At 38.7% G+C, this 27,582-nt stretch overlaps 2 protein-coding genes across 4 annotated transcripts; one reads left to right on the forward strand and one right to left on the reverse strand.

Moving 5' to 3' along the window:
• The first annotated feature begins 20,477 nt into the window (after positions 1–20,477).
• LOC130570478 (uncharacterized) lies at positions 20,478–22,209 on the forward strand. Of its 3 annotated transcripts, none has more exons than XM_057360800.1 (2): positions 20,478–20,565; positions 20,889–22,209. In XM_057360800.1, the coding sequence occupies exon 2, from the start codon at positions 20,981–20,983 to the stop codon at positions 21,632–21,634; it is 654 nt and encodes a 217-aa protein (XP_057216783.1). In that variant the 5' UTR covers positions 20,478–20,565; positions 20,889–20,980; the 3' UTR covers positions 21,635–22,209. The 3 variants fall into 3 exon arrangements, with proteins under 3 accessions (XP_057216783.1, XP_057216785.1, XP_057216784.1); XM_057360802.1 differs by having other exon boundaries at positions 20,493–20,565; positions 20,908–22,209; XM_057360801.1 differs by having other exon boundaries at positions 20,508–20,565; positions 20,787–22,209.
• A 3,671-nt stretch (positions 22,210–25,880) lies between these two features.
• On the reverse strand, positions 25,881–27,421 carry htr1ab (5-hydroxytryptamine (serotonin) receptor 1A b). Its single transcript, XM_057360298.1, has one exon. It carries the CDS (start codon positions 27,419–27,421, stop codon positions 26,123–26,125), a length of 1,299 nt encoding a protein of 432 aa, XP_057216281.1. The 3' UTR covers positions 25,881–26,122.
• Positions 27,422–27,582: the final 161 nt, after the last annotated feature.

The following is a 27,582-nucleotide window of genomic DNA, read 5'->3' on the forward strand; positions in this document are numbered from 1 at the left end:
CTCTCTGTAAAAATATCGACTGTGCATCCTAGCATCCTCATTTCTGACACGTGTGTTGACAAGCTTTGCGTTGATTTTGAGTGCTCAGGAGAAATCCGTTTCCAAACATTGAAGCATATGCCGTTGTGGGGTGCACACACACATCACACAATACTTCGCTGAAGAGAAACAGAGCAGCTGTAGCCTAAATGTCAGTGATCACACACACACACACACACTGATAACGCAGAAATTGGCATTGAGTTTTTTCCTCAGTCAGTTGCCATATGCAGCCATTTGATGTTAATAGCCTATGTATAAATAGGCTGCCTTCATTGGCCTTCTTTCTTTTTTTTTCTTTCTCGTCTGTTTGTCTGTCTGTCTGTTAGTTTGTCTGACTATAGCCTGGAAAAATTATATACAGTAAGTAATTCACATGGCCAAGATAATCTATTGTTGTTTAGGCTTTTATTGAATCTAGAATTTCTATTGAATGCAAATGCTTTAAGGGGATATAAGTTTGTTTTTCAGTGGTGTTTCAATGAAGTACATTGTGTGGAGAAATATTCTTTTTTTTCAGTGTTGATGTGAGGTTTTTCTTTTTTTTTAGTAATGTTTTGATTTAATAAATGTTGCCCTATGTGTTAAAAATCATATAGCCTTCCCTGTCCATGTGTCTATCTGTTGCTTGTAATGTTGTCGTACATTTAACACTCAAGAGATCTGTGTAGTGTTTTTTTTATAGATTGAGTGTGGATGTGTGGCATGATATGGACATTGCAGAACTAGGTGATGCTGACCTGTTGTGACAGACACCCCTCGCTCCGGGCAGACTGACTAATTAATCGCCAGGGACCCTGATTGCTGTGAATCGGTTTGCAAAACAGAGACCTCAGGCCTCTCCTGTAGGAAAAAATGGGAGCGTGGAGAAGGAAAAGAGAATCAAGCCCTTTGTGTGGCACTGGAAGAAAATTGCACACTTGCGTTAGAGATGGCAACAAAACAAAAAGACCATGAAATATGAAAGGGCCGCCTTTGTGTCATTTGAATAATGGGGATAATTACCCACTGTCCAGCGAAGCACCTGCATTTGAAATAAGCCTTTGATACCAACTTAAATCCAGTGAGATGGTGCTGTTTGATTAAGATTAAGACAAGGGCTATCGCTGCCTTTATGACAGCTGAGAGATCACGATGTCAACAAGTTGCCTGCACACATGTGATAAATAGATATACATCAGTGTAAAATATGCTTTTGCAGCCGCTTTGATTTTTACTTGTTTTTTTTTCAATAATCCTCATCTCAGCATTGAAGTGGAGATAATGTTAGCTTTATATTAAAACTATTCACTAAAATATTTTAAAATAATTGCAGCCAAAATAATTCCAGCGAGGCCTAACACTTTCTAAGCAAACCGGACATAATGTTTCTACAGATACAGTATCTCGGTATAGCAGATAAGCGGGCTCCTTCTAGATAGTCTTTAAGCACCTACAAAGCTATCTCTTTTTAATTTAAAGAATCAGCGTTTCTCATTAAACCAGTCTTGACATTGTTCAGTAGGATTTTATTCTAGCACTCTGATAGCAAAGATTGCAGGCACATTGTAACACGAAGGCAATGAAATTGCACAAAAAGTAGGCATGTTTTTACTATTATGCTCTGAGAAATGCTGAAAAGGATCATTGTTTATAAAGGCTTGAATCTAACACCACATACTCCAGTATACACTGTTCAATAGGTTCAAAATACATCTATTTGAAACATTTAAATGTCAAGGCCAGCACAATGGTCCACTTTTCAAAGCCCTGACATATTAGAGCTGTCATAATGGATCGGACAGAAGACAGACATTTTGTATTGTCACAGATGTTTTAGGATAAAGTCTTGCCAGAGCATTACATTTATAGAGGTGGTCAGGGGTAACAGTTACAAGTTTTAAGGTTAAATTGTTTTCTGGACAATTGTTACATTTCGGGCAGGGCATCACATGTTTTATACGTTATTTTATGTTTCAATAATTAAACATTTCTATTGGCATAAACAGTCCAAAAACAGGCATAAACATGTCCCACATGTTGTTTTGTGTGTTGTAATGTCTTTTCTGTTTAACGTTCGCTGAAAACTAATGAAATAATAAAAGTATTTTTAATTACAGGTTTATTTTAAACAACTTACCCCATATTGTGGGGCATGTTGTCACGAAAGGTCAACATATGGTAAATTAATTGCATCTTTTTGGCCAATAATAGTGGAATTGTTTAATTGCTTTTTGATTTTGCAAAAAAGACTAGTATGTGTCTTTAAAAATTGACTTCAACTAATCATGAGAAATATTCACAAAAGGTCACAACAGAAAGGAGAGGCAGAACATTTGTATTAAAGGGGTCATATGGCGCGAATACGTGTTTTTCTGTGTCTTTGGTGTGTTATAAGTTGCCCATGCATGTATTAGACACGTAAAATTGCACAAATTAAAGTGTCCCTTTAAAATCTACATCAGTTCGTGGTATGAGTTGACTAAGACCGCCCAAATGTATACACAAGTAAGGTGGGCGTACCTGTCAGTACAATTGCTTTGGAACCTGATGTTCTAAATATGGTAAGAGGCGACCAATCACTACGCACTGGTTAACTGGCCAATCATAGCACACCTCGCTTTTCAGAGTGTAAAACATCTGCGCGTTTCAGAGAGGCGGTGCAAAGAGGAGATACAAACATGCACGTTATATGGAAAATACAGCGTTTTTTAACCTTAAATCGTGTATACACATTGCATTACATCTAAAACAAAGGATAATATTCGTTTCAGCCGTGTCATATGACCCCTTTAAATATCAATAACCACCAAGCTTCATTTTGTCATTTATGCTTGTGTTGTTCACAGCCAGCATGTGCCAGTCCTTAGGTAAACAATAAGAGTTTCTAGGAAATCTTCAACAGCTTAGTCCAAAATGTTGTTGTTGTATCTTTGTGTTGTGGTTTTGAAATGTAAAAGAAATATACAAATCTCACCGTTTGAATTTAGTTTTTGATTAATTTATAAGATCGTGTTTTAAGTGATCTAGAATGATTATTCTTAAGCACACTTTCACAATCGTCTCTTACAGCTCCCACAAAAGAACCCACAATCTAAAGCTGATTGGAAATAGAATAACATTTATCTTTGAGCTGTGGAAACAGACAACACATGTAAACACAACTGAAGTTTTTTGACCGCATGCCATAGATGAAAGTGCTTGGCTTATTTTTAAGATCAAAGGCACGTCCTTTCATTTAAAAGGTGTACTTCTCCACAAATTGGAACCCATCTTTGTCCAACCTTCCTATGATGTTTTAAATCAAAGATTTCAAGAACCCTCGTGTCATGTCCAAATAAATATGTTTACGCCTTCTGCGTAAATTGAGGTTACCTCTCTGTACTCAAAAGCACCAATGTTCGACAGATGACAGGCTTTGCTTTCTGAAGCGTGAAGTGTGTTTTTACTTGTGTGCCACAGACGCGGGTGATAATGCCAACCCCTAAAGCCAGTCAGGTAAACATCAGCATGCCACCTTATCTCTGATTTCTCACCACCACACCACAGCTCGAAACAAAAACGTTTCCTGTTGAATGTGTAAATAAATAAGGAAATAAAAAATGTTTAGTTAAAGAGGCTTAGGAGAGATAAAATTGTCTCTCTTGGGTAAACTGTCAGTCTAGTTTATCATGCTAGCGAGCTGTATCTATTTCTGTTTGTCACCAGATCACTCTGATTCATGGTGACAGACTTAAATTTAGAGGAAAATCGAACAAAGTCTCCTGTCCTCTAGTTAGAGGGCAAAACTCACATCAAGCACTCGATGAGACAATGTTTAAAAACTGCCACGTTTTTTTTAACAATCTATTGTTTCCCAAAGGTGGTTTCTGTCTGTTCAACTTTTTTATAATTTTATAAAGAAGACTGTGAAATAGTGATTTCAAATGTTTATTTGAGCTATCAGGAATAAAAGAATTAGGATGTGAGATTGTTCATTTTTATCCTGCAGAAATAATGATTCTTTGCTCTGGGATTTTGACTTTTTCTACACTACACAATTACAATTGAGAGACACGTCTAGACAAAAACTGTATAATAAAAACAATAGTTTAATATTCATGTTACAGCTTTCTTTCTTCCAATAAAAATACATGAAAGTCAAAAAATCTATAAAGTTTGCAATTGCAGTAAACACATGGTTATAGAGCCTATGGTAATGGATAATATGAATTTCAGAGCTTGTCTGAAATTATTTAGCTGGTATTCATTATCATTCTCTATGATGACATCAATCAGCCAAAGGGCAAGGTAAGAGCCCCCTCAGCTGTCGGAAATGACAAGTCTTCTCTTGGTTTGATTGCAGACATCTCATGCAGGCGCAATATATGTGATGCCGCTGTCACTGAGCAAATGATACTTGTCACAACTCAGGGGTCGGTTGTCCAAAATACAATTTGCCAACATATTGTAATTATCAAAGCATCGAACGGGGGTTGCATGCATGGCTTATGGGTGATTTAGGACAGAGAGTGTTCTTTTAAATAATATGGGGGTTTGTTTCCTACTTAGCACTGGAAATTATACCAGTGACTCACGCCTTTTATCTTGGCGATCCGTGTGAACTTTCTTCATCTAGATACGACGCCAATAGGGTGAGTCATGCTTTTGGAGATGTTTGGAATGGAAGTTTATTGGAAATAAATAAAGCAGGTCCATTGTATGGCGGCATCTATCGCTGGTGATCTTTTTTAAATAAAAAACATTAAATGAGAGCATATGTGCAAAACATAAAATGCAATATGATTTCATGAGAACGTGGTTTGTTGACAGAAGTTTTTCTTTTTCAGGAATATGTGTGGTCTGTTGAAGAAATGAAGGTTTTGGCTTGGACATCTGTATTCCAGGTGCATGGATGCCACTGACCACATCACTCAGTAAGGCTGTGAGTAGATGTGACGTGCACCAGAGGGAAAAAACAGAAGAGCAAATCAATATTCACTCATGTGAGTGCAGGGGTTTGCCAGTCATCACCACACCGATAACACACATTACATGCAGGTCTGGATAGGTGATGTAGAAATGGCTGAAAGTGGAAACGAGGTCTCATTTTATATTAAGAAAAGGGTCAATCAAAATGGTAATAGAGGTCATTTTAAAAAACTTAAAGAAGTGAAAATGTGGCTTCCTTTATAAGAGAAACAAGAGCAAGTTAGTTCAATCCAATATTTTATCTAGTATTCTCTTGTTATTGTTTTTTGATATTTGGTATGCATAATTCCTTTTTCATGCTTTGCTTTCTTTGCAATTTCAATACAGACACAATCTATTTATGCATGTTAATAAATGTTTAATGTGTTTTAAATTGGATTTGGATCTCTAAATCTAAACTCTCAACATAAATAAATAAATAACAAAGAAAGAGAAAATATAGCATTTTTACCATTCTTTTATCATTTTGCTTAAGATGTGCCCTCATCTGTTTCAGCTCAATATCTCCGGTCAGTAGAAACACTGAGCATTTAGGTGTCACATCTGATAAACGAGTCAAAGACAGCTGCTGTAACCCATGCTTTCAGCCTCACAGGGTTTCTCGGTTTTCTCGCTCGGACTGGGGAGACATTGATGATGCCGGCCAATCTGGACATATCAAGCTGTGTGAGCTTGTTTATGGTCTCCTGATCACACAAGCTTTGTGTGCTCACTGACTGCAACAACAAACGAACAGATCAATCCACAAAGGAAAGGAACAATTACATGGTGTGTGAATAAGTTCATCCCAATGGCTTTAACAGTTTGTTGGTATTTTCTGGTATACAATCCAGCAGAACACTGCTTATTATTGTGAGTAAATTAAAAACGTTTTGGGGTGCTCAAGCTTGACCTTGAGCGATGGCTGAATTACGGCTATAAACAAAATTTTGATAAAATTCCTTCCATGAAGGATAAAGTGCTTTTATTGAAGCTAAAAATGTGATGTTAGAATTGCTGGAACTCTGGATGTGTTTTTGAAACTTTATTTACATCATTGTAATTTTTGCAGATAGTTCTAATTATTTTGAGCTCAAATTACAAAAATGTTTTAAAAAGTAAAAAAGAATCCCATTGTGCACCTTGTGGGCTTTTTATTTTAAAAACAGGTCACATGAAGAATTCAAGTTCATTAAATTGGACTAATAGTCTAACCGACTTGATCACTCTGTTTGGCTCCGCAACACGGAAGATCAACACAAAAACGGTCAAAAGAAATGAAGCATCAGATAAACTAATACTGTATGTGTGGGGTTAGTCCGGGAGTGTGGATACAGCAGGGGGGCAAAGTAATGGATATAATGTCCATGCACTATCAGGATTGTGTGTGCACCTGCTGCTCTGACAGCAAAAACAGCAGAGGATGAAAATCTAGCAGGATTGCAGTTAGTGCACCTGTGACAAGTGATGCCGAACAGTTATAATAAATATATTCAAACAATGCACATACAGTACATTACACACATCTCTTTAAGGGTAACACATGTGATGCTGGAATATTGCTTTAAACATTATCTACACAGAATCAGTCTAATGCATGCGCATATATCATTTAAATAAAACATCATCAAATGTAATGTGAGCAATGCATACATTTTTTTATTTCTTCAAATAAGAAATTATAAGAAATTTTGCAAATAGACTCGTTCTTTTTAATATCAAGAAAGCATACATTTAAAGGTTGATTTTTAAAAGTTAACCTTTTCATAGCGGTTGGACTGAATGACCTCCTCCCTGTGTGGAAATCACATTTTAGATGTAATTCCTTCAGGGCCAATCAGCAGGCTGCTAAAACATTGTAATTATCTTGAAAGTGATTCAGTCAGCTTGTGATGAGCACTTATCCTTTAGTCTTTCCATTTACATTCTGCCGTCTTTCGTTGGACGGCCAATTAGGAAGGTTGCAAATTAGATGCATAATAAGCAGCCAATCAAGAAGAATCATCATTTGCTTAATAGGAAGAAGAATCATATAGCTGTACAGTTTTTTCACCTTGACATGCAATTATCCTGTTTGCTAATTATGTTCACAATGAAGCAGGTGGAAATATGCCAAACATCAGCTATTAAAGGGGTCCTATGACATGGCTAAAACTAATATTATCAATTGTTTTAGATGTAATGCAATGTGTATACACAATTTAAGGTTCAAAAACACTGTATTTTCCACATACCGTGCATGTTTGTGTCTTCTCTTTGCCCCGCCTTTCTGAAACGCCCAGATTTTTTACAAAGCTCATCGCTCTGAAAAGCGAGGTGTGCTATGATTGGCCAGTTAACCAGTGCGTAGTGATTGGTCGAATACTGCAAGCGTGTGGCGTAAATGTGACGCCTCTTACCATATTTGGAATATCAGGTCCCAAAGCAATTGTACTGACAGGTACGCCCAAATGTATACGCCCCGACTTGCGTATACATTTGGGCGGTCTTAGTCAAATCATACCACGAACTGAAGTAGATTTGTGGGGGTGTGGTTACACGAGGCGTTTCAGGCAGGTCTGGGCGAGCATTGGCTTTTAGATAGAATGCATCTTTTGTTCCGACACTTTAATTTGTGCAATTTCACGTGTCTAATACATGCATGGGCAACTTATAACACAACAAAGACACAGAAAAACACATATTTGCGCCATATGACCCCTTTAATTTATGTTCCTCAGCTCTGTTAGGTTTAAATAGACTTCTAACTTGAGAACTCTTTATTCAGAGTAATTCCATATAAATAGGTCTTTCTAAAGCTAGTGAAATATTATAATTGTTTCCCACTTGATATTCATTGAAATATGTTTATAGAGAGATGACATGTGATTATGGACAGGCTGAATGTCAAACTGTCAGACCCATAAAAACATTTTCACTTTCACTTTTATCTGCTGTGCTGCAAGACGTAATTGGTGTGAGCTTTTTGGTGTGAGTTAGTAATCGGCATATGCACTTCAACAGGTTAAATATTCTTAGAATCTAAAATGAAAGAACATCACAAATACAATTTCACTAACTTTTTGCCCTTTGCGCCTTTGAAAAGTATGCCCATTATCTTTCAAATACGAATGAATAGTTGCACATCATGTTCTGTCTTTTATCACAACTGGATAAAATTTTGTCCTGTGAACTCAGTGACCGTTCCAGAGGATATCTCCGGAGGGGTTTATAGCATGACCTTGGGGCATACGTTTTGAATATGGAAATTACTTTCCGTTTTAGGGCCTGATTAAGTGGCCTTGCACACAGCATTCGATGCCTATTAAGTATTTAATGTCTGTTTAATGAATGCTCTTACTAAATACCTCTGATGAGTTCTGAAACCCCGTAATGAATTTGACATGGTGGCCATGAGCTGCGGCACAAATTAGCCAATTACTTTAATGTTTGATCACCAAATGTTATTCCTCCGTCATCGTCTGTTACATGACCAGCTGTGTTTAGAGGAACTGACCTGTGATAATGTTATGCAATACAGTCCAGTGCACTGGATTTTGAATGATTTACATGCAGGATATTCACCAAGTATCTCAATATAACCAAAAATAATAGTAGTTGAAATATAACCTACAGGTTACAGTATGTATATTGTAGTATCACATTGTAATTGGAATAATAAACTGCAATTGTAGTTGCTGTAATTTTACTATATTCATTTAAAGGTCCAATGTGTAATTTTTTTGGAGGATCTATTGACATAAATTCAATAAAATATACATAACTATGTCTTCAGAGGTGTATAAAGACCTTACATAATGAAGCGTTATGTTTTTATTATCTTAGAATGAGCTATTTCTATACACCGCGTGTCCCCTTACATGGAATTCGCCATGTTGTTTCTACAGTAGCCCTAAACGGACAAACTGCTCTGAGACTTTGGCAAAGATGTGAAAACACCACGACATCTTAGTCCTGTGTCAGCCACCGTAGAGCTTTGAAAGGAAGAGGCGAGTGTACAGCAAAATCGCCAGTTTTAAAAATGGTCAAATTAACTCTTTGAGAGTGTGGGAGTTTTTAACACTGGCGATTTATGCCGCTAAATTATATACACTGGACCTTTAATGCCAATTATATTTATACACAGAATTCATGTTTCTCCTCAATTCTTGATGCTTTATGTTCATAACCTCTCTCCTTTTCCCCTTGTTCTCTCTCTCTCTCTCTCTCTCTCTCTCTCTCTCTCTGTCTCTCTCTTACACACGCACACACCTCTTCTATTTGACTTACAAAGGACATAATGACAGTGAGCAAGTCCTTTTGTCACTGATGAGATAAATATTTATAAGCGGGCGTGGAGGTGATTGAACTGACTTTCTGTGGACAGAGGGGCTTCATTAAATGCCTGGGCAAATCACTGAGGTCACGCAACTGAGCGAGATCAGTGTCTGCAGTTCGCCGCGTGGGCACTCTGAAGTGCCCATCAGTGGGCTGCTGTGTAGTCATGTAAAAGAAATATCCTTTTCTCCATCACACGCTGATATCTTCCTATCAAAGAGAGCTGATTACCACCAAATATTTCAAATTGCACTTCCTCCTTCCCCTCTTCAGCATCAAGAGTCCCATCAGTTCCAGCGCCGGGCCTTTTCTCCATGTCTCCAGCGCCTCAAGAACATCCAGTGAATTGATCAAATGAAGTAGACATCTGCTAGATCAGTGCAGTGTTGGGAAAACTGACAGTTGGTTCAGTTTTGATATGCTGACTCCTTAACCAGACACCAGGGTTGCCAGATCTGCGTAGCAAAAAAAACCCAAAAATCAAAACCACCCCAAAACTTGCCCTTGACCCAAATACCAAAACATAAAAAAAATGTCACTCCAAAACCAAAAATGTGTATTTTACAGTCCTTGTTATGCATTGCACATGCAGGAAAACTCCAGTCCTGGCAACCCTACCAGCAACAAGAAAACAACAGAACTTTTTTTGGCCCGCCCACACAGAACTTTGATTGACAAATCCTGTTCTGATTGGCTGGGACTGTTGCCCATTGTCAAGCAGTTTGTGTATGTTTCAGAGTACGTTTTTCGATTGTATCCCTGTTTGTGACTCAGTGAATCTTGTGAAGGTGTCCTCCCGTGGTTTGGGCTGGTGGGAAATGGCTAAATAGTTGTGGAAGGATTCTTTTAAACAGCTGTGGCCGGGGGCTTTGCCTGTATCTAGAGGTGATAGCTGGATGACCTTGTCCCATCCAGCTCCGTGTGATAAGACGATCTAACAGATAACTCCCCTGAGCCGGCGGAAGTGTGCTGCTTCATAGCACTTCATCCCTGACAACAGCATGTTGCTTTGAGTCTATTCGTCTACTCCTCTGAATGCCAGGGAGAGGAGACATCTTGCTGAGACGAAACATTAAAAATGCATGAGGAGAGATGTTTGGATCTGTATGAGGTGACATCTCAATTCTGCAAACTGCACAGATCATAACTCCCACAAGTGCACAGACACTTGCTGCAGTGGTTTTAAAGAATTTATGATGTGCAACATCTAAAACGCTTACAAACTCTGTGATGGGTGTTTTTTTTACGTCAGTCAACACTTTCAGCAACTACAGTAATCATGGAAATTCACAAATAAACACATACTTGAAGTCATACCTGCTGAAAGTGTTTCATAAGGTTTATGACGGCAGCAGAAGAATGATGGAGAACTTCAAAACAGCACGCAATCTGTGCGTCAAACAGGGTGAAGAGACAGGAGTCAGCGAGTCATCAGCTCGAGCACCAATCACAATCTGTCATTCATAACATCTATACAGTCTTCAATGTTCAGGCATCACTTGTTCTCATAAGGTATGTTATGTCCGTTTTCCTCTATATGTATGTTCATTACATGATGTGTTCATCATTGTAGTGATTGGATGCTGTGTTAAGGGAAACCTTATCTACTCCACAGCAATTTAAACAAACAACTGAATATAACTGAAGAGGAAACACAATTATTATTCTGTGCAAAACATAAACGGTTGCATTTAAGGACCTGATTTTGAGCCCCCCCCCCCCCCCCCCCCCCCCCCCTTGACACCCAGAGTGTAACATAAGGTGAGTTTAACTATCGGCATCAGCTTAACTAAAAATAGTAGTGCTGAAGTGTCAGCAGATGTGCACTCTTAAAAATAAAGGTGCTTCGCGATGCATAGAAGAACATGGGAACTAAATGGTTCCATAAAGAACGTTTAACATCCGAAAAACCTTTCTGTTTCACAAAAGGTTCTTTGACTAAATGGTTGTTTGTGGAACAAAAATTGTTCTTCTATGGCATCGTTGTGAAGAATCTTTTAAAGGCCCAGTGTGTAATTTTTTGGAGTATCTTTTGACAGAAATGCAATATAATATACATAACTATGTCTTCAGAGGTGTATAAAGACCTTACATAATGAAGCGTTATGTTTTTATTACCTTAGAATGAGCTATTTCTATCTACATACACCGCGGGTCCCCTTACATGGAAATCGGCATGTTTCTACAGTAGCCCTAAACGGACAAACTGCTCTACAGAGCACGTTTCATAAATATGTTATCTCCTTCAGCAAGGAATTGAAAACTTGACAACATCTTAGTTCTGTGCAGCCACTGTAGTGCTCCCCTTAGTTACTGTGTTGCTAACTCGGACAAGCGACCAGAGTTCCTAATGTCTTTCAATGGCAGCTGTCAGTGTAAAAACCTTGTCCAAAGTTGTTTTTGGTACGTTTTTGGTACATTTTGGACACACTCTGTCATCGAGTATTCAGGAGAATTCAAGTGGGACTAAAATATGCCATGGAAGGATATATAAACGATTATAAAATAAATATGGTGTATAATAAATTTCATTTGGAAGCGAGGGTTTACAGATCACAATGCAAGCTGGAGAAGCCTCATGTTACGGTCGTTACGATCTCAGATGACAACATCTAGGATCAACTGTTCATGTACCGCAGGGTAAGATTGCATTCATTTAAATTTAACCACTTTAATATGGAGAGACACTGAAATGTAGACCTCCGTTTATGACCTACAATGTACATGCTGTGAGAACAGTTAGCTATTTAGGTTCGTACGTTAGCATGGACTCTAATAAACTAATTTAAAGGAGCAATGAATTAAGACATCGATTTTAACCCATGCTTTTGTTATATAAGAGGGAATCATATTCAAGCGAACATCCTGTAAGTGTCAGAACTGAAAACACCCTTGTTACTGAAATTACAACTGTTATTGACACCTATGGCACCTATCTATAGGTTGAACACCGCCTCCACAGAAGAATATCAACGACTCCTTCTCTAGTCCCGCCCACTGGTTTACGCATGACAGTACAGAAGTAACACAAGTTGCGCGGAACCATAGAGTGAGCAAGCAATGAACATGCCGTTAAAGATTGCAAAATATTGTGCCGTCAGTGCCTGGTTGTGGAAGAACACAGTCATAGCATAACCTTCCTTCAGATTCTGACATTAGTAATGCGTGATTGAAGTTTATTTTTAAAGACGGTCCAGCTCATGTGGGTAAAACATTACCACGGATTCCTTTGTGAACAAGGCACAGGTTGACGCTGGATTTGCAGAGAGACTAAAATTAAAAAGCAGTGATGTGCCGTCAATATTGGATCTGATAGGAATGGCGCAGCAATCTTATATGAGTACAACATTTTTGTACTATGCGTCACTATTGTTTTGTTAGAGATCGCTTGATATGCCCTGAGCCCTATTCGCACGGGATTAGTATTACCTGGGGACATCTAGTCATTTGTAATAATTGCAGAGGTTGTCTGTGATCTTAATCCCGTGCAAATCGGCCATGTCTGTAACTTGTAAAGTAAAAATTCCCCCACAAATTACCTACCATATTTTGACGAACACCGAGATCCTGTGATAATATTAGTCCCATGCGAATCTGAATCTCTGTGATTTGGCGTGCTCATATATAATTTTTCAAGGTTTTATCCACCGTTTGAGAATAATGGAGGATGTTTTGAAGTGTTTTGGTATTATTTCGGATGCTGGGTCATATCCATAATTTACCGGCAATCTCCCATTTGTTTATTTATCATGGAAACTCTCCTAACATTTGAGACCCGTGATCGCGGTGATCTTCTTTCCGGTTCGCGATCACGAGTCTCAAATGCTGACAGGTACGGATATCATTAAACACCATACAACTATAGGCTATACAAACTATGCGCAAAGCCTTGCCATCACATCTGGGAAATAAGTCAGTAAATTTGAGTAAAATCACAGGCTTCATTTATCCCATGCGAATGCGCCACATGAAATACAGATGTGGGGAGGTAATATATAAATCACACGAGGTCCCCAGATAATACTAATCCCATGCAAATAGGGAGAATGCGTAACCTAATGTTACGTCTCTAACCAAATTCACAGAAGGCTCCAACTAAGTTTACTATGCAAACTTCTATCCAATCATAGCAGTGGGCATTTACTTCCAAGTCTTCAATGCGGCATGCCCATTAAAACCAAGCATTTGTCGAGCCGGCCTCAAAACCCGGGTAGAAAATAGCCTATTACTTGTTGATTTTGATGTTTTTTAATGTAAAAACCACGCAAACGTCATAAGTAGGCCTCATACAACAGTATAAAACAATAAACAAGCCCAGTTCATCACACCTTTAAGTTTTAGGCAGAGATATGATACTGAAGCACAAAGATGACATTAACGATCTGCAGATGGAAACTAGTGAAAGTATGACACCCAGAAAATAAACGTTTTTGTCTTCACCTGTGGTGTAAAGTAACGAATTATGAATACTAAATTTACTGTACTTGAATAGTTTTTTCCAGGAAATGTACTTTTTTAAGTTTAAAAACAGTGTACTTTTACTTTTACTTGAGTACATTTTTAGTCCTTATCGGTATTTTTACTGCGCTATTATTTCTCACACTAGCTGTGTCTCATTTCGTAAGGCTGCATCCTCGAGAGGTCGCATTCGAAGGCTGCTATCAGTGTTGAAGTCTCGAGACTCGGACTCGGTCTTGAACTCGGTCTCGAGACCCTATTTTAATGGTCTTGGTTTTGTCATGGACTTGTGTGCATTTTGACTCGGTCTCGACTCGTACTCGAACATGTTCGGAATTGGACTTATGCCCGAGTCCACTCGAGTCCCAGCAAAAATATTAAACACATGGAAAAGACATCCCTTTATGGGCCAAAAATGAAAGTTGTTTCTATAGCTTTTCATGGCATCTCCTGATTGTCTAATATTGATGTCCAGTCTGTACAAAGTAAAAACTGGTTGAAATTTTGAGTTTACACATGGAAATAAATTAAGTGAGACTGTTTTAAATAAACTGAGCTGAATGATTTGAGTGCAGTAAGATAGCAAGCAACCATTGAATCAAGGTTAAAAATGGATGATTTGTCAATGTTCATTGCATTGAATCAGTACCACTTTTGTACCTGCAAAAATCACCATTATTGTGATCTTTTTTAGCTTTAGTTGAGCTCTTGGCTCTTCTATTTTAATGTTAAATTAGGTTTTCTTCAGCCATAACTGTTAAAATAAATTAGTTGTAGCAAAGAGATGATTACTTCTGAATGGTAATGCATGCATTTTGAAATTGTTTAGATCACTGTTAATAATTGGGTTTGTTTTATTAATGTGTCAGCTCTGTGGATCTGTAGTTTGATATACTGTGATTTTTTTTAGGAATTAACATATTCACAATCTGTTAAACCACTTTAACATACAAAGACATCAAGAATCTGCATATGAAACTCAACAATGGTGACAATCAACAAAAGAAAGCTTCATGCTGCAATGCATGCTGGGTGATCTGTTTATCTGAATTATTTTGACGATTGTCATCATTGTTGAGGGTTGTATGATGAGGGTTGATCATCAATACTTTTCTCTCAATACTTGTGCATTGACTAGCCAGAGCACTCAGACCAGTCATCAATTGATCAATAATGTTTAAAACTAATACATTTTATTACAGCCTGACTATTTCCATGAGAACAACCCTAACTTCTGTAAAAGCATGTCTGTCTTTCACAGTGCACAAGTGTTTTTGTAACACTACTACATGACCTGAACAAATTAATTTAACAAAAGTCAAGGATCAAGAGCCCAACTAAAGCAAACACTGATCACAATAAAATGGTTATTATTGTGGGTACAAAACTAATTTCACAGAGTCTCATTTCATTTATTTCCATGTGAAAACTGAAAGTAGTCTGATAAACTCCAGATTTGAACCAGTTTTTACACTGTACCAAGGTCCCCTGTACGTCAATATCAGACGTTCAGAAAACGTAATAATGGGCCAATAAAAGGACGTATTTTCAACATCGAAAGATGCAGAAAAGACATCTTTTTGACATATCTTTGGTCAGGGGGAAGTCATAATTGTAATAAAATTACCTTTACAACACTTACTATGTGGCCTTTTTTACCCTCAGCTAATAATATTTTTAAACTAATATCAGTCTAAGTAAATAAAACATAGTGTACATGCCATGGTATATTTAATGCACTGAGCACTCTATGAGCTCGGTGCCAGTTTTATTGTTTCCACCAAACATTTAACATATTCTTGAAGATTTCTATAGGTGTCGTCTCAGATCTCTTGTCCTAGGACTCGGACTTGACTCGGACTCGACCCTCTCTGGACTCGATCTTGACTCGAACTCAACCTACTCTGGACTCGGTCTTGACTCGAACTCGACCTACTCTGGACTTGGACTTGACTCGGACTCGAATGAGCTGGTCTCGACTACAACACTGGCTGCTATGTCATCGAGGCTGTCTCGTTTCATAAAATCAGGTAGGACTCTCCGGAGGCACCCTTCAAATGTGGCTTTCTTTGACAGGAATTCGGAGGATACATGAGCTATATCCTTCATTGCTGGAGATTACCCACAATTCTTTGCGTCGGCCAACGTCTGTTTTTTGAATAAACGGCAACAGCTGCACATTCAATCAAATATGTGGTGTTTAAATGTTAACAGTTTACAATTTGTGTCACGTTTTTTTCATCTCAGCAGGCATATGTAGTAAATAGGTTTACAAGTGTTTAGAGATTTTAAACGTCTTGAAACAGTAAGGCAACCAACTTTTTACCTCTTAAATCATGTAGAAATCATTTTAATTAATTTGACAGGTGAGTGCAACGTGTTGTCATAGCAACATGATATTTCCTGTTTCCTTTTCTCCCAGTATGTCCTACGAAGGACATTTTAACGTTTAATTCTAAATTGAGAATCGGACCAAAGACACGTGAGCAGAATATTTCGTATTATAACCTGCAAATTGAAGGCTGCAGTGTTACTCCAACAAATACAGTTAAAGACCTCGGCGTTATATTAGACAGCAACCTGTCATTTAAAAATCACATCTCAAATGTCACAAAAACAGCATTCTTCCACCTTAGAAATGTTGCCAAATTGCGAAATATTTCATGTGTGGCTCACGCAGAGAAGCTTATTCATGCATTTGTGACCTCAAGATTTGACTACTGTAATGCACTGCTTAGTGGTTGTCCTACATCATCAATAAACAAACTACAGTTAGTTCAGAATGCAGCTGCCAGAGTTCTAACCAGGTCCAGAAAATACGATCACATAACCCCAATGTTATCAACCCTTCACTGGTTACCCATTAAGTATCGTATTGACTTTAAAGTTCTTTTAATCACTTATAAAGCCTTAAACGGTTTAGCCCCTACCTACATAACAGAGCTTCTACCACACTACAACCCATCACGCTCTCTAAGATCTCAAAACTCCAGACTTTTAATAACACCTAGAATAACTAAATCCACCAAAGGGGGTAGAGCTTTCTCATACGTAGCACCTAAACTCTGGAATAGCCTCTCCGATACTATTCGAGGGTCAGACACACTCTCCCATTTTAAATCTAGATTAAAGACACATCTTTTCAGCCAAGCATTCACTAATACATAGTTAATGAACAGCAGCTACGCTAATTATTCTCTTTCTGCCCTCGCCTCGGGATGCCCATCCCGAGGTAGGGAGAGATTCCGCCAGGCCCAGATGAATGTCATATGCCCATCCCCATAGAGATTACGCCAGCTACATCGGAAAATCCCGTACCATCCTTCTGCGAGAGCCTGCGGACTGACTGACCATCCCAGCTCCATCCAAGGCAATTACATCACCACCCAAGAAAAAGGCGACCATCTGACCGGCCCAGCCCAGACAATTCCATTCCCAACCGAGAGCAAAGATGGACTACTTGTCACATTAATGCTAAATTTACAATACTTGGTATTTAATACTAAACTTACATCACATGACAGCAGTTTGAAGTTATGGCTGCACTCAGTGACTTTGATTGGAGGTAGCTGGGTGGGTGTTTGTGGGGAGTGGGGGGGCTTGTTGGTTGTGGTTCGGGGCGTTTCATTTGTTGGGACTGTGTGGGTCTGGTCTGGTTGGTCTTGTTTTGTGGTCGATGTTGGACAACAGAGGAATAAAGTTAATTATGCCATTACTATTTTTCCCTGGTTGTTCCTCTGTTGTCTGTTGTCGATCGCGGAATGGGACCGGGTTGGACCTGCACGGTTTCGGCGGGTGGGGCTTCCTGGGTCACGGCTCGTGGGCTCTCCCTGTTCTTTGCGGACGTTGCTCGGTGGCTTTGGTCGGGGTCACTGAGTGCAGCTATGACACGTCAGAGGAGATCTGGCCCTCCCGGCTGAGCCTGGTTTCTCCCGAGGTTTTTTTTCTTCATTTATTCATCATTGGAGTTTGGGTTCCTCGCCACAGCAGTGCAGTGTTGGCTTGCTCACCGGGAGACTGCATTTATTTATTTATTCATTTATTTATTAGATATTATTTATTATCATGATCTTGCTTGGTCTATAAACACCATGCACTGTGCTGTGTTTTACCTTTCTGTGTTTTTCTTATTTGCTCCTGTAAAGCTGCTTTGGAACAATGCACATTGTGAAAAGCGCTATATAAATAAAATAAAATTGAATTGAACTGAATTGAATTGAATTGAGAATCCTCCGTATACCGCATCCTTTACAGGATGATACCTATGGAGGACACAAGGACGCAGCCTTACGAAACGAGACACAGCTATTGTCGTTGCTACTTTATATATTTAATTTTCATGTGATTGGCTAAGGAGAATAATCAGTCCCGTCACGTGACCCCGCATAGAAAACTTGCGTCACACATATTTGAAGACACCTGCCGAGTTTAATCATGGAGGAGGACGAAAGTGTGCGGCAGGCATGGCACGTATCAAACGGCGGTTTTGCGCGCTTGAAAGTCACTGCGGGAAAGGGACACAATAAGAAGGCTCGTCCGAGATATGGAGAAATATTGAGTTCTTGTACCACTCCAATTCGCCTACTGTCACCCAAACGGCTATATCATGAGGTAAAATTGCCCATCTCTCTCCAAAGTCTCTACATCAAGTGCTCTGCCCTTATAAGTGAGTAGGGAACATAAGCGATTGGAACGCATGCGGAGCAGTTTCGCAAACTGTGCGTTACCAGTTATAACGTTGTAAATAACATCAGTTTCTTCCACAGATCGATCGATTCGCTTAAATAAGACGTCATTAATACATCGAAAGAAGCCGCAGGGATTACTTTTATGTTGCCTCTATCTGTATTTTGAACTTTTAAAGACATGAACCTGTGGACCACATGGACCACAACTCCAGGAAAAAATCTTTATTGTTCTACCTAAGAAATAATACATCTTGGATGGCTTGGGGTTGAGTAATTGATCAGCCAGCTCCTCTACAGATATGACTGTTAATGCTAATCCAATGCAATTTAGGTTACAAGTGTTTAGCATTTTTTGCATGCAGTATTGTGGGCTCTTATTTATTCATTTCTGCATTGTGGGGCCTAGTACACATGATTGAACAGTGTTGGAATTGCATAAATGGTTTTAACTGGAAAACTGAGCTCATGATAGACAGACAGACAGACCAACACATTGAATGGTTATTTTGTCTGAGTTGTATCCAGTTATATGCTTTATCAGTAAGGTAAAGATGTGTTTTGTTAAAAGTAGCTGTTTTCTATATAAATCTCCAAATTTGATTATTAATAATTATTCATAATTCATTAAATAACACCGCCTAAAAAGTAACGAGTAACTAGTACTCAGAGTAGTTTTTGAGACGAGTAGGCCTAATTTTTACTTTTACTCAATTACTTTTTAACACCAGTACTTTTACTTGTAATTGAGTACAGTTTCAGCAATGTAACAGTACTTGTACTTAAGTACAAATTTCCAGTACTCTTTCCACCACTGGTCTTCACTGGGATTGGAGTTGAATCGGGTTACTGCACTCACATTTTGGTCTTTTTTGTGTGGATTTAGGAAATTGAATAAAATAAATTCCATTCATGCTCCCAGGACACCTGGAATTAGTGTTTTATCATTTTTGTAGCATAAAACTAAAACACCATACAACCGATTCTATGGTGCTAAAACCTAAAGTTGTCCAAGTTCCCGTCCCCGTGCAAATCATATTCAACTGCCATTGGCTCATCTGCGTTTGAGGGGAGGGGCTTACCGATAGGTCAGTTCGCATCCTCACCGCTACATGCGGTGTTTTAATTGTAGCATAAATAAATTAAATATCAAAGCTTATGACTCCTAGTGCAAATCAACACAAAGATAAAGACGTGGACATTAAATGCACTTCAGAATCCTCTTTCCAGTTTTACATGTAAAGAAAAAAACTACAAATACTAAAATAATATTGTACGATGGAATTATTTCCAGAAAATGGAAATGTCTCTGTGTGATGTAATATGTTGATTCAAAGTTCTGGTGTACTGCAGCACCTCTCTCACATCACCTGTAGTGAACCCTGAGCTTTTGCACTTTTGTTCCATTACTGACCCACCTGTCCATGGGGTATACACATGAGTGATTGTGAACTGGCTTTAATCTGTCTGGCCATGTTGTGCCCGGGGAGAGACCTGCAGGTGGTTGAGACCACAGTGAAGCCAAGCCAACAGCACTGCACAAAACACAAAAGCACAAATTCTGACACTGTTTTGCTGGTCACATGCATAATCTTTATCGAAATGTGCGTTTCAAAGCTTTCATAAGTGATCTTTTATTATTATTTGACCCTCTTGTCATTCCAAACCTGTATGACTTTCTTACTTTCATAGAACACAAAAGAAGATACTTTGATGAATGTTGGTAACCAAACAACACTGTTCGCCATTGACTTCCACTTATAGACACAAAATCATTGAGACATTTCTCAAAATATCTTCTTTTGTTTCCCACAAAAAACATGAAGATTGATTTTGGGTGAACTATCACTTTAAAGACCCAAGACATTCTACGGGCTGGGCCCCTTTTGGCAAGCCTACATTTTTAAATAAGTTTGTTCTTTCCTCTTACATAAAAATTCCTTCGCCAGATTCCTGTAACCATAGAGATAGTCAGTTCAGCCAATCCCCTGTCAGGTCCGTGTGGAATGGTTTCCTGAACTCTCTAATGAATTTCCTTCCAGGAGAAGAGTTCTTTCCTGCACTGCTAGAACTAACTCCTATTCGCTATACTGACTGGGAATATTTCTATGGACTACTAACAATACACTGGGAAAAAGTAAGTTTTTAAGTTTAGTTTGTTTTGTACTTTTGTATCTCACTATGTACTGCTGTGAGATTGTAAGATCTGTGATTGCAGAATGACACACTTCATCTCATAGTAACAGCTCAAGAGTCACAAAAATAACTTGAATTCTGGCTCACCGAAGCCTATGATTAAATTCTAAATTAAACTTGAAATCTCCACAGGACGGCTGGCTCACACCAGATTGATCTCAGCAGGTTAACCACTTGCATATTTCATTCAGTCACATGAAGGCTTATTCTGTTCCAACACTGCTTTAATTGAGCTCCAGAAGTGACCATCAATCTTTGATTCAGTTCCAGCTGTGTTCTCCAGAACAGATGTTCAGCGATGGTCGACTGCATTCGCTTCTGGAGAGACTCTTCTCAAGTGTGCGGTTGAGGAGCATATGCCACGCATCTCCCGAGTGACAGTCGCTATGCCAACTGAACTCGCCACTCAAAGTACTGCTTTGCAAATTCCTGCACAAACGGTGGACCGGAACCTGATTGTATTGGGGATGAGCGATGTGTCTGTCAGGAAGCCGTCTTCATCGAATCAGTCAGCCCTGGGCTGTAGGACCTCCACTTTACCACACGTCTGTTGGGATTTGGAGCTTAGTGTGGCTGTTTTGTTCATGGTCTTGGCCGGACTCCTGATTTTGGCATTGCTTTACCGGGTTCTAACACTGCGCCACAGGCTCCGTGTCGCTCAGGCCGGGAACGCTCTGGAGTACTTTGGATTCTACCACATGGCTCAGTATGATTTAAAGGAGCCAGTGCCACAGCCTGTTTTGCCTGTTGTGACACCACAGGTCTCCACATCTTCTCCATCCCCACCTCTACTTGTTCCTCAACCACCTTTCCATCTCACTCCCCCACCTCCACCACCGCGGTTCTATCTGCCCCATCCCATCATCCATACCACCCCACCCAGCCCTCACCCGTCATGTGGGGCAGGCTCGGACGCAGAGGTGTATTCAAGGATCGGACATCTGCGGCCGTTGAGACCATCCAGTGTGAATCAGAGTCAGGTGATCCTGTTTGAACACTCTGCTCTTTGACAACCTGATGCTTCAAAGCACAATCATGATTCTCTATCAGATCAGACAATTCAACTGCTGTAAATGAGGTGTTTTGTCATTTGCAGTTATGGATTTAGCACAGTTTTATCCAAAGTGACTTTCAGGATATACATTTTATCATGTGTTTTTATGGGATTTTATCGTACAACCTAAATACTGAGGCACTACCAGGCTGAGCTACACTTCTGTTTGAATTATAGCCACTCAAAAGCTAGGACAATTGCTTTCTGCATTGTGTTCTGCATCATTTTAAAACGTGTTTTAAAACATTAATATGTGTTTCCTACGTTAGGAAAAAGGTAGTAGATAAACAGGGTTGTTTTTACACAAACATATTTCCTTTTCCTGAATCACATGACTGTGTTTCCTTTGAAGGATGGGATTTCCTGTGGAGACTTTCCTTTGTTTTTTTCTGCCTCTTAGGATTTCAAACATTGTTTCTCTCACACATGTCGTAGCAGATAAACTTTCCAAATCTATAATTTATGATGTATACTGCGTAGAATCATACATGAATGTATATATATTTTCCATATATACCAAAAAATTAAAAATAAAATGTAGAATATAAAATATCTGTCCCGGAACTGAAAATTACTAACATTCTTCCAAGTATCTTTCTTTGTGTTCATCGGAATACCAATTTATACAGGTATGAAATTACGTAAGGGTGAGTAAATGATGACAGAATTTTCATTTTTAGATGGACTATCCCTTTAATGAAAATCTAAGCAAAAGGATTAGTTTGTGTAGTCCTGTCAATTAAAATGAAATATAAAATAAAATCTAAATTTCTAGTCACTATTGCTTTTTTATTTTGATAAAAAAATGAATTGTAGACAGAACAGTATTGAGGTGAGCAAGTAGGCATAAGATCCAACAGCATTATATGTCTTCAGCATGTATACAATCCACTTATCAATGTGTTTACCTCAGGATTATACAACCCAATGAATCAGTATAAGCGTTCCCTGGTTAAAAATGGTAAGACTTCAATGTATGTTTAGAAAATTGATGATGACCCTCTATCACTTCCATTGCTAATAATGCACAATTAATTAATGTGTGAAAAGTTCAAAGCCTTGTCCTAAACTTTAAAGATATCATGTTTTGACATGTGCCCGGTTAATCGCGGTTACTAATAAATCCTGCTGAAACCGAGTCGGCTGCGATAATGCAAAATATCGATTATTTTATTGATGCGTAGCTTGTCCGTGAAGCACGGCTCTGGGATCAGTAGAAATGCTGCTCGATCTAAAAGCAGTGCGAGTTTGAGTCGCTTATAACGTGCATATAAAAAAGCAACACCCGTCAAACATGATAATTATAAATATACTTTATTATCATGAAAATACCCGAGGAGGCTTGAGGATCAGTGATGAAAACATGTCCTTAGGCATTCCCTAGAACTACGTGTGTTATGGTCTTCTTCTGCAGTACGTATTTGGAGTTTCTTAGAGCTCCCTCTGGCTTTCGGATGCAGCAGCATTTTACCGTACTGCACTCACAAATTGTGCATAAATCACGTGATATATATTTTCGGTTAACCGGGCATATGTCTATTAATAAGTATCTTTTAGTATTTATCTAATGCAAAATAGATGAATGACATTTTTTTAATATAGATGAAACACATTTTTAACACCTTTTTGGATAAATTTGTGTCAGGAATCTATACAAATGTATTTTGTTCTGTATGGTGACTTTGAGTTTGAATGCTGAGGTGACAGGTGCAATTCATGTTAAAGAAACAAGGTACAATCTGTTTACATCTCAGCAAAAATTGTATGCGTGTTTGCATGCATGTCTTTTATTTTACACCAGGCTATGCTTTTTTAAAACTTGACAAGCTGGGGGATTTGAAAACACTAGACAAGAGAATTGTAAAAATTCTCTCTTGCCGAAGCTGTGGCATAGCCCACAGACCACCCGCAGTCCATTCACTGACAGTACAATGAATATTTCACACAAAATAGAAAAGCACTTTCTTAATCGCTACTTCTAATCTGATTTCCGGCCTTGCCTGCTTCATGCAACATTGTTTATTATGAGTCTGCATGGAAACAAATTGGTACCTGTAAGTTACCATGACATCCTAATACAAGAGAACTGTGAGAGAGAACCAATCAGGTTTTGCAAAGTTTGCAGTAAATGATTCTGGCTTGCGTCATGACCTGATTTCAGTTTTTTGTCCTTTTATTTCAAGGGCCTGTATCATTATCAATGGCAGAAGCGCAATGAATTGACACTTATGGCATCCCATCCCATCAAAAACCAACCAACAAAAAATCTCATCTGTAGTATGCGGAGTTTTTCTTCTGTGCTGATTTGGACTGAAGTGGCTTTGAAAGATTACCTTTCATATGTCATTTTAAATGAAGTTGGGCTACTGGCACCTGTCACACACTCAATGTGTAAATGTGAACCATACAAGGCTTTAGTATTATTTGTACCTTTATTTTGGGTCTCTGACAATTCTTGCTGGTGGGAAGAAGATCGACAACTTTTTTGTTTGTACCAGTTCTCTTGTGAATTATGAATTGTGGAGGATTATGGATAGCTGAGCTTTATTTTTCAGTCATATTAAACCTTTGCCGGCTGTGAAGAATGCCACTTGTGAATCAGCGATCAGCTGTTAGGATTACTTTGGACTTTTCTGAATCTCTTCTTTTGACAGTGCATCTGTCTCTGGTTATTCTTGGTTTGAATGACTGAAAAATAACCAGAGCTCACTGAATGGCAAACAACCAAATGTGAAATTTCACCCGAAACGATCTTTGTGACACACTGTAACCTGAAAAATTATTTTACAACCAACTGGCTTAGATTTGGAATGTATAGCTCTCAAAGTTGTGTGAACATTTATTTGTTATTTAAACTCAACTTAGACTCTTCTGTACTTTTCAGCAAGCGATTATGACACATGACTATAACCCAAACTAGACAAGACAATTATCAATCTTGACAATGTTTGTTGTTGTCAATGTTTGTTGAGGGAGCAACAATGGTTTCTCTGCAGGGTTCTGGAGATTTGTCATCAGTAATAAATAGCTGTGGATCCTCAGGTCGCTAAATCGTGCCAGCTGTGGGTGGGCACATGGGCCCTGTGTATTGTCCTAGGCCTTTGATCAGATAATTGCCCCTCAGACCAGAGTTTGAAACATCTGAGTGTCGCTATGGTGACCAGAATCACTGTGTCTCTTCTGTTGAGTGGCTTTTAGTGATTCAAACACAACTGGACTGCAGGGATGCTGGAGCAACTTTTCAATACAAGGCACCAGTCGTACAATTCTTTGCCAACAATTATCCATTTGATTGGTTGCTTCAATGAACACTGAACACAATGAATTTTGAATGTATATAACGTAGAATTCACATGATTATTTATTCTTCTATAAATGAGACAACTAAAATAGACAATACGTAAATACTAGAATGCAAATTGTTACTAGAAGTAAAATAACATACTGCAAAAAAATGTTACATAACTTAAATCCTAATTCATTGAGACTTTTCTAATTATGTTCTTCAGTATTCAATAACTTAAATAAAATTATAAATTAACAATGGTATATTGGGTTTTTGATAAATCATTAGTACATTCCTTGCCATGTTAAAACCTAAATATTTGTCATCCAAATAAAAACAGATTTGCATCTCGAAAACATTTTTAAAAGAGGATCTTCATGCTCTGAAACTCGCTTCATTGCTTCTTGCATTGTTTAAAAACAAGGATTACTGTCTCTTCCACAGGAATGAAAGTGCAAAAGGAATGGCTTTTAGAGTGCTTGACAGAGAGGAAAGGTATAAAGAGACATTTAAAGTCACACATCAACAAAACTATATAACTGGCTCTTATGAATGAAAAAAGAGTAGCTGGTGTATCACATTTACAGAATGCATCAATTTGAATTTGAATAAAACCGGAACGCCACAGGCTACTTGATGGGCATTTTGAAATACTTAAAATGTTAAATGTTTTTGAATATCATCTTATAAAATAGCTGAAATCTCTGTTTATATTAAACTTAATACTAAGATATGAATATGCCTCCACCCAAGAAGTCAATACCATGCAGCCTAAGAAATCTGTTTTTGTGGCAACATTAAATTGCACATATTGCATTACATCATAGTCCCATTTGATCTCCATTTTTTATTTACTATTAAATTATTTAACATGTCTAAGCAAGAACAAGGACACTGAGGAAAATTGTTAGTGAAACTTTTTTATTTTACATATCCATGTGTGACACAAGACATGTTTTCTGTACACATTATGTAAACCTGATATGACAAGATCAACATACATCTGATAAAATAAGACGTATTATTATATTTATAGTGTAGGCCTACTGAAGTAGTTTGAATTACGGTGAAAACAAATCGAAACAACATATTCTTTTTCTGGTTAAATGCATGTTACAAATGACACTTACGATTAAAAAAGCCAAATCAATCGCATGTTCATGGTCTGCAAAAATGGCATTTAATGATTTTCTTGAACGCACTCTGAAAGTCTTTGTTGAAGTATGCGTAAATGATGGGATTCAATAGGGAGTTTGAATAGCCAAGCCAATTAATGACGTCTATGAGCCACAAAGGCATATCACAAGATGGACAAAAAGGCATCACCAGCGCTTTGATGAAGAATGGCAGCCAGCACAGAATAAAAGTGCCCATTATAATGCCCAGAGTCTTTACTGTCTTGCGCTCCCTTGCCAGGGCGAGTTTCCTCTTCGCCTCGGTGTTCTTTTCATGTTTGTTTTCAAACAGAGGGACAGAATTTGGAGTATTGGGTAGAGGAAGGTTGTTTTTTGAATTGCTGTGAACCTCAATGATCTCCAGAGACTCGCCGTCCTCCGCGTGTTTGACTGCGCCGTTTACGCACGCAGGGGGCTTGGGTTCGACTGCGCTTTTCCAGTTTTTTCCCAGCTCCCCGTTTGCTCTTTTAAAAAGCGCAGGTGACACTGTCAAACATTTCACCCTCTTTTTTTCTGTTTTTCGCACTGTTTTGCGAATGCGAAATCTTGCCGCTTTGAATATACGTCCATATAAGACCAGCATGAGAATCAGAGGTATGTAAAACGCGCAAAAAGTAGAATAAATAGTGTACCATGGGTCGTAGCTGATCATACATGCTTCAGGATTTGCCATATCTTCAGCTTTACTCTTAGGCTGTGATTTCATGATCAACATGGGTGGAATCGATATCGAAAAGCCGACCAGCCAGGTAACGGTAATGAGGAGAGCCGCGCGTTTTAATGTCCTTTTCTTCATGTAGTCTATTGGGTCGGTGATAGCCCAGTATCTATCCAAAGCTATAGCGCACAGGTGCAGAATGGAAGATGTGCAGCACAAAATGTCTAATGAAATGAAAATATCACAAGTTACCTGCCCAAGTGTCCACTTGTCTAAAACTTGGTAAAGAGCAGCCATTGGCAACACAAGCACCGACACCATCAGGTCCGTGACCGCAAGTGATCCGATCAGGTAGTTTGCCACATTTTGGAGTGATCTCTCCAAAGCAATAGCCGCAACAACGCACGCGTTTCCAAATATGGAGCACAGAATGAGCGCACCGATCAGCACAGATGTTGAGATCTGATAACTTAGAGGAACCTTTACAGGTAAAGTAACATTGTCTATTTGGTGATCTAAGCCACTGTCGTTTAAAAATAAGGATATTGTTTCGTTAGTTTCTTCCATGTCGCGGTAAAGGGTAAAATTCATAAAAACCTCGAGAGGAGCCTCAGTAAGCATCATTACTCCATCCAGAGGAGCTGAGACATTTGAATGCGATGATGCCCACCATCAACATTGTTACTGAGGATTTCTGACGAGGCGGGTCCATTTATATCAGCAGCGAGACGTCAGTTACCTACGCAGGTGTATAGGGTGGGCTCGGCACAGAATATGCAGACTTG

The sequence above is a fragment of the Triplophysa rosa genome, linkage group LG19 (assembly GCF_024868665.1).
Source record: "Triplophysa rosa linkage group LG19, Trosa_1v2, whole genome shotgun sequence".
Lineage (NCBI taxonomy): Eukaryota > Metazoa > Chordata > Actinopteri > Cypriniformes > Nemacheilidae > Triplophysa > Triplophysa rosa.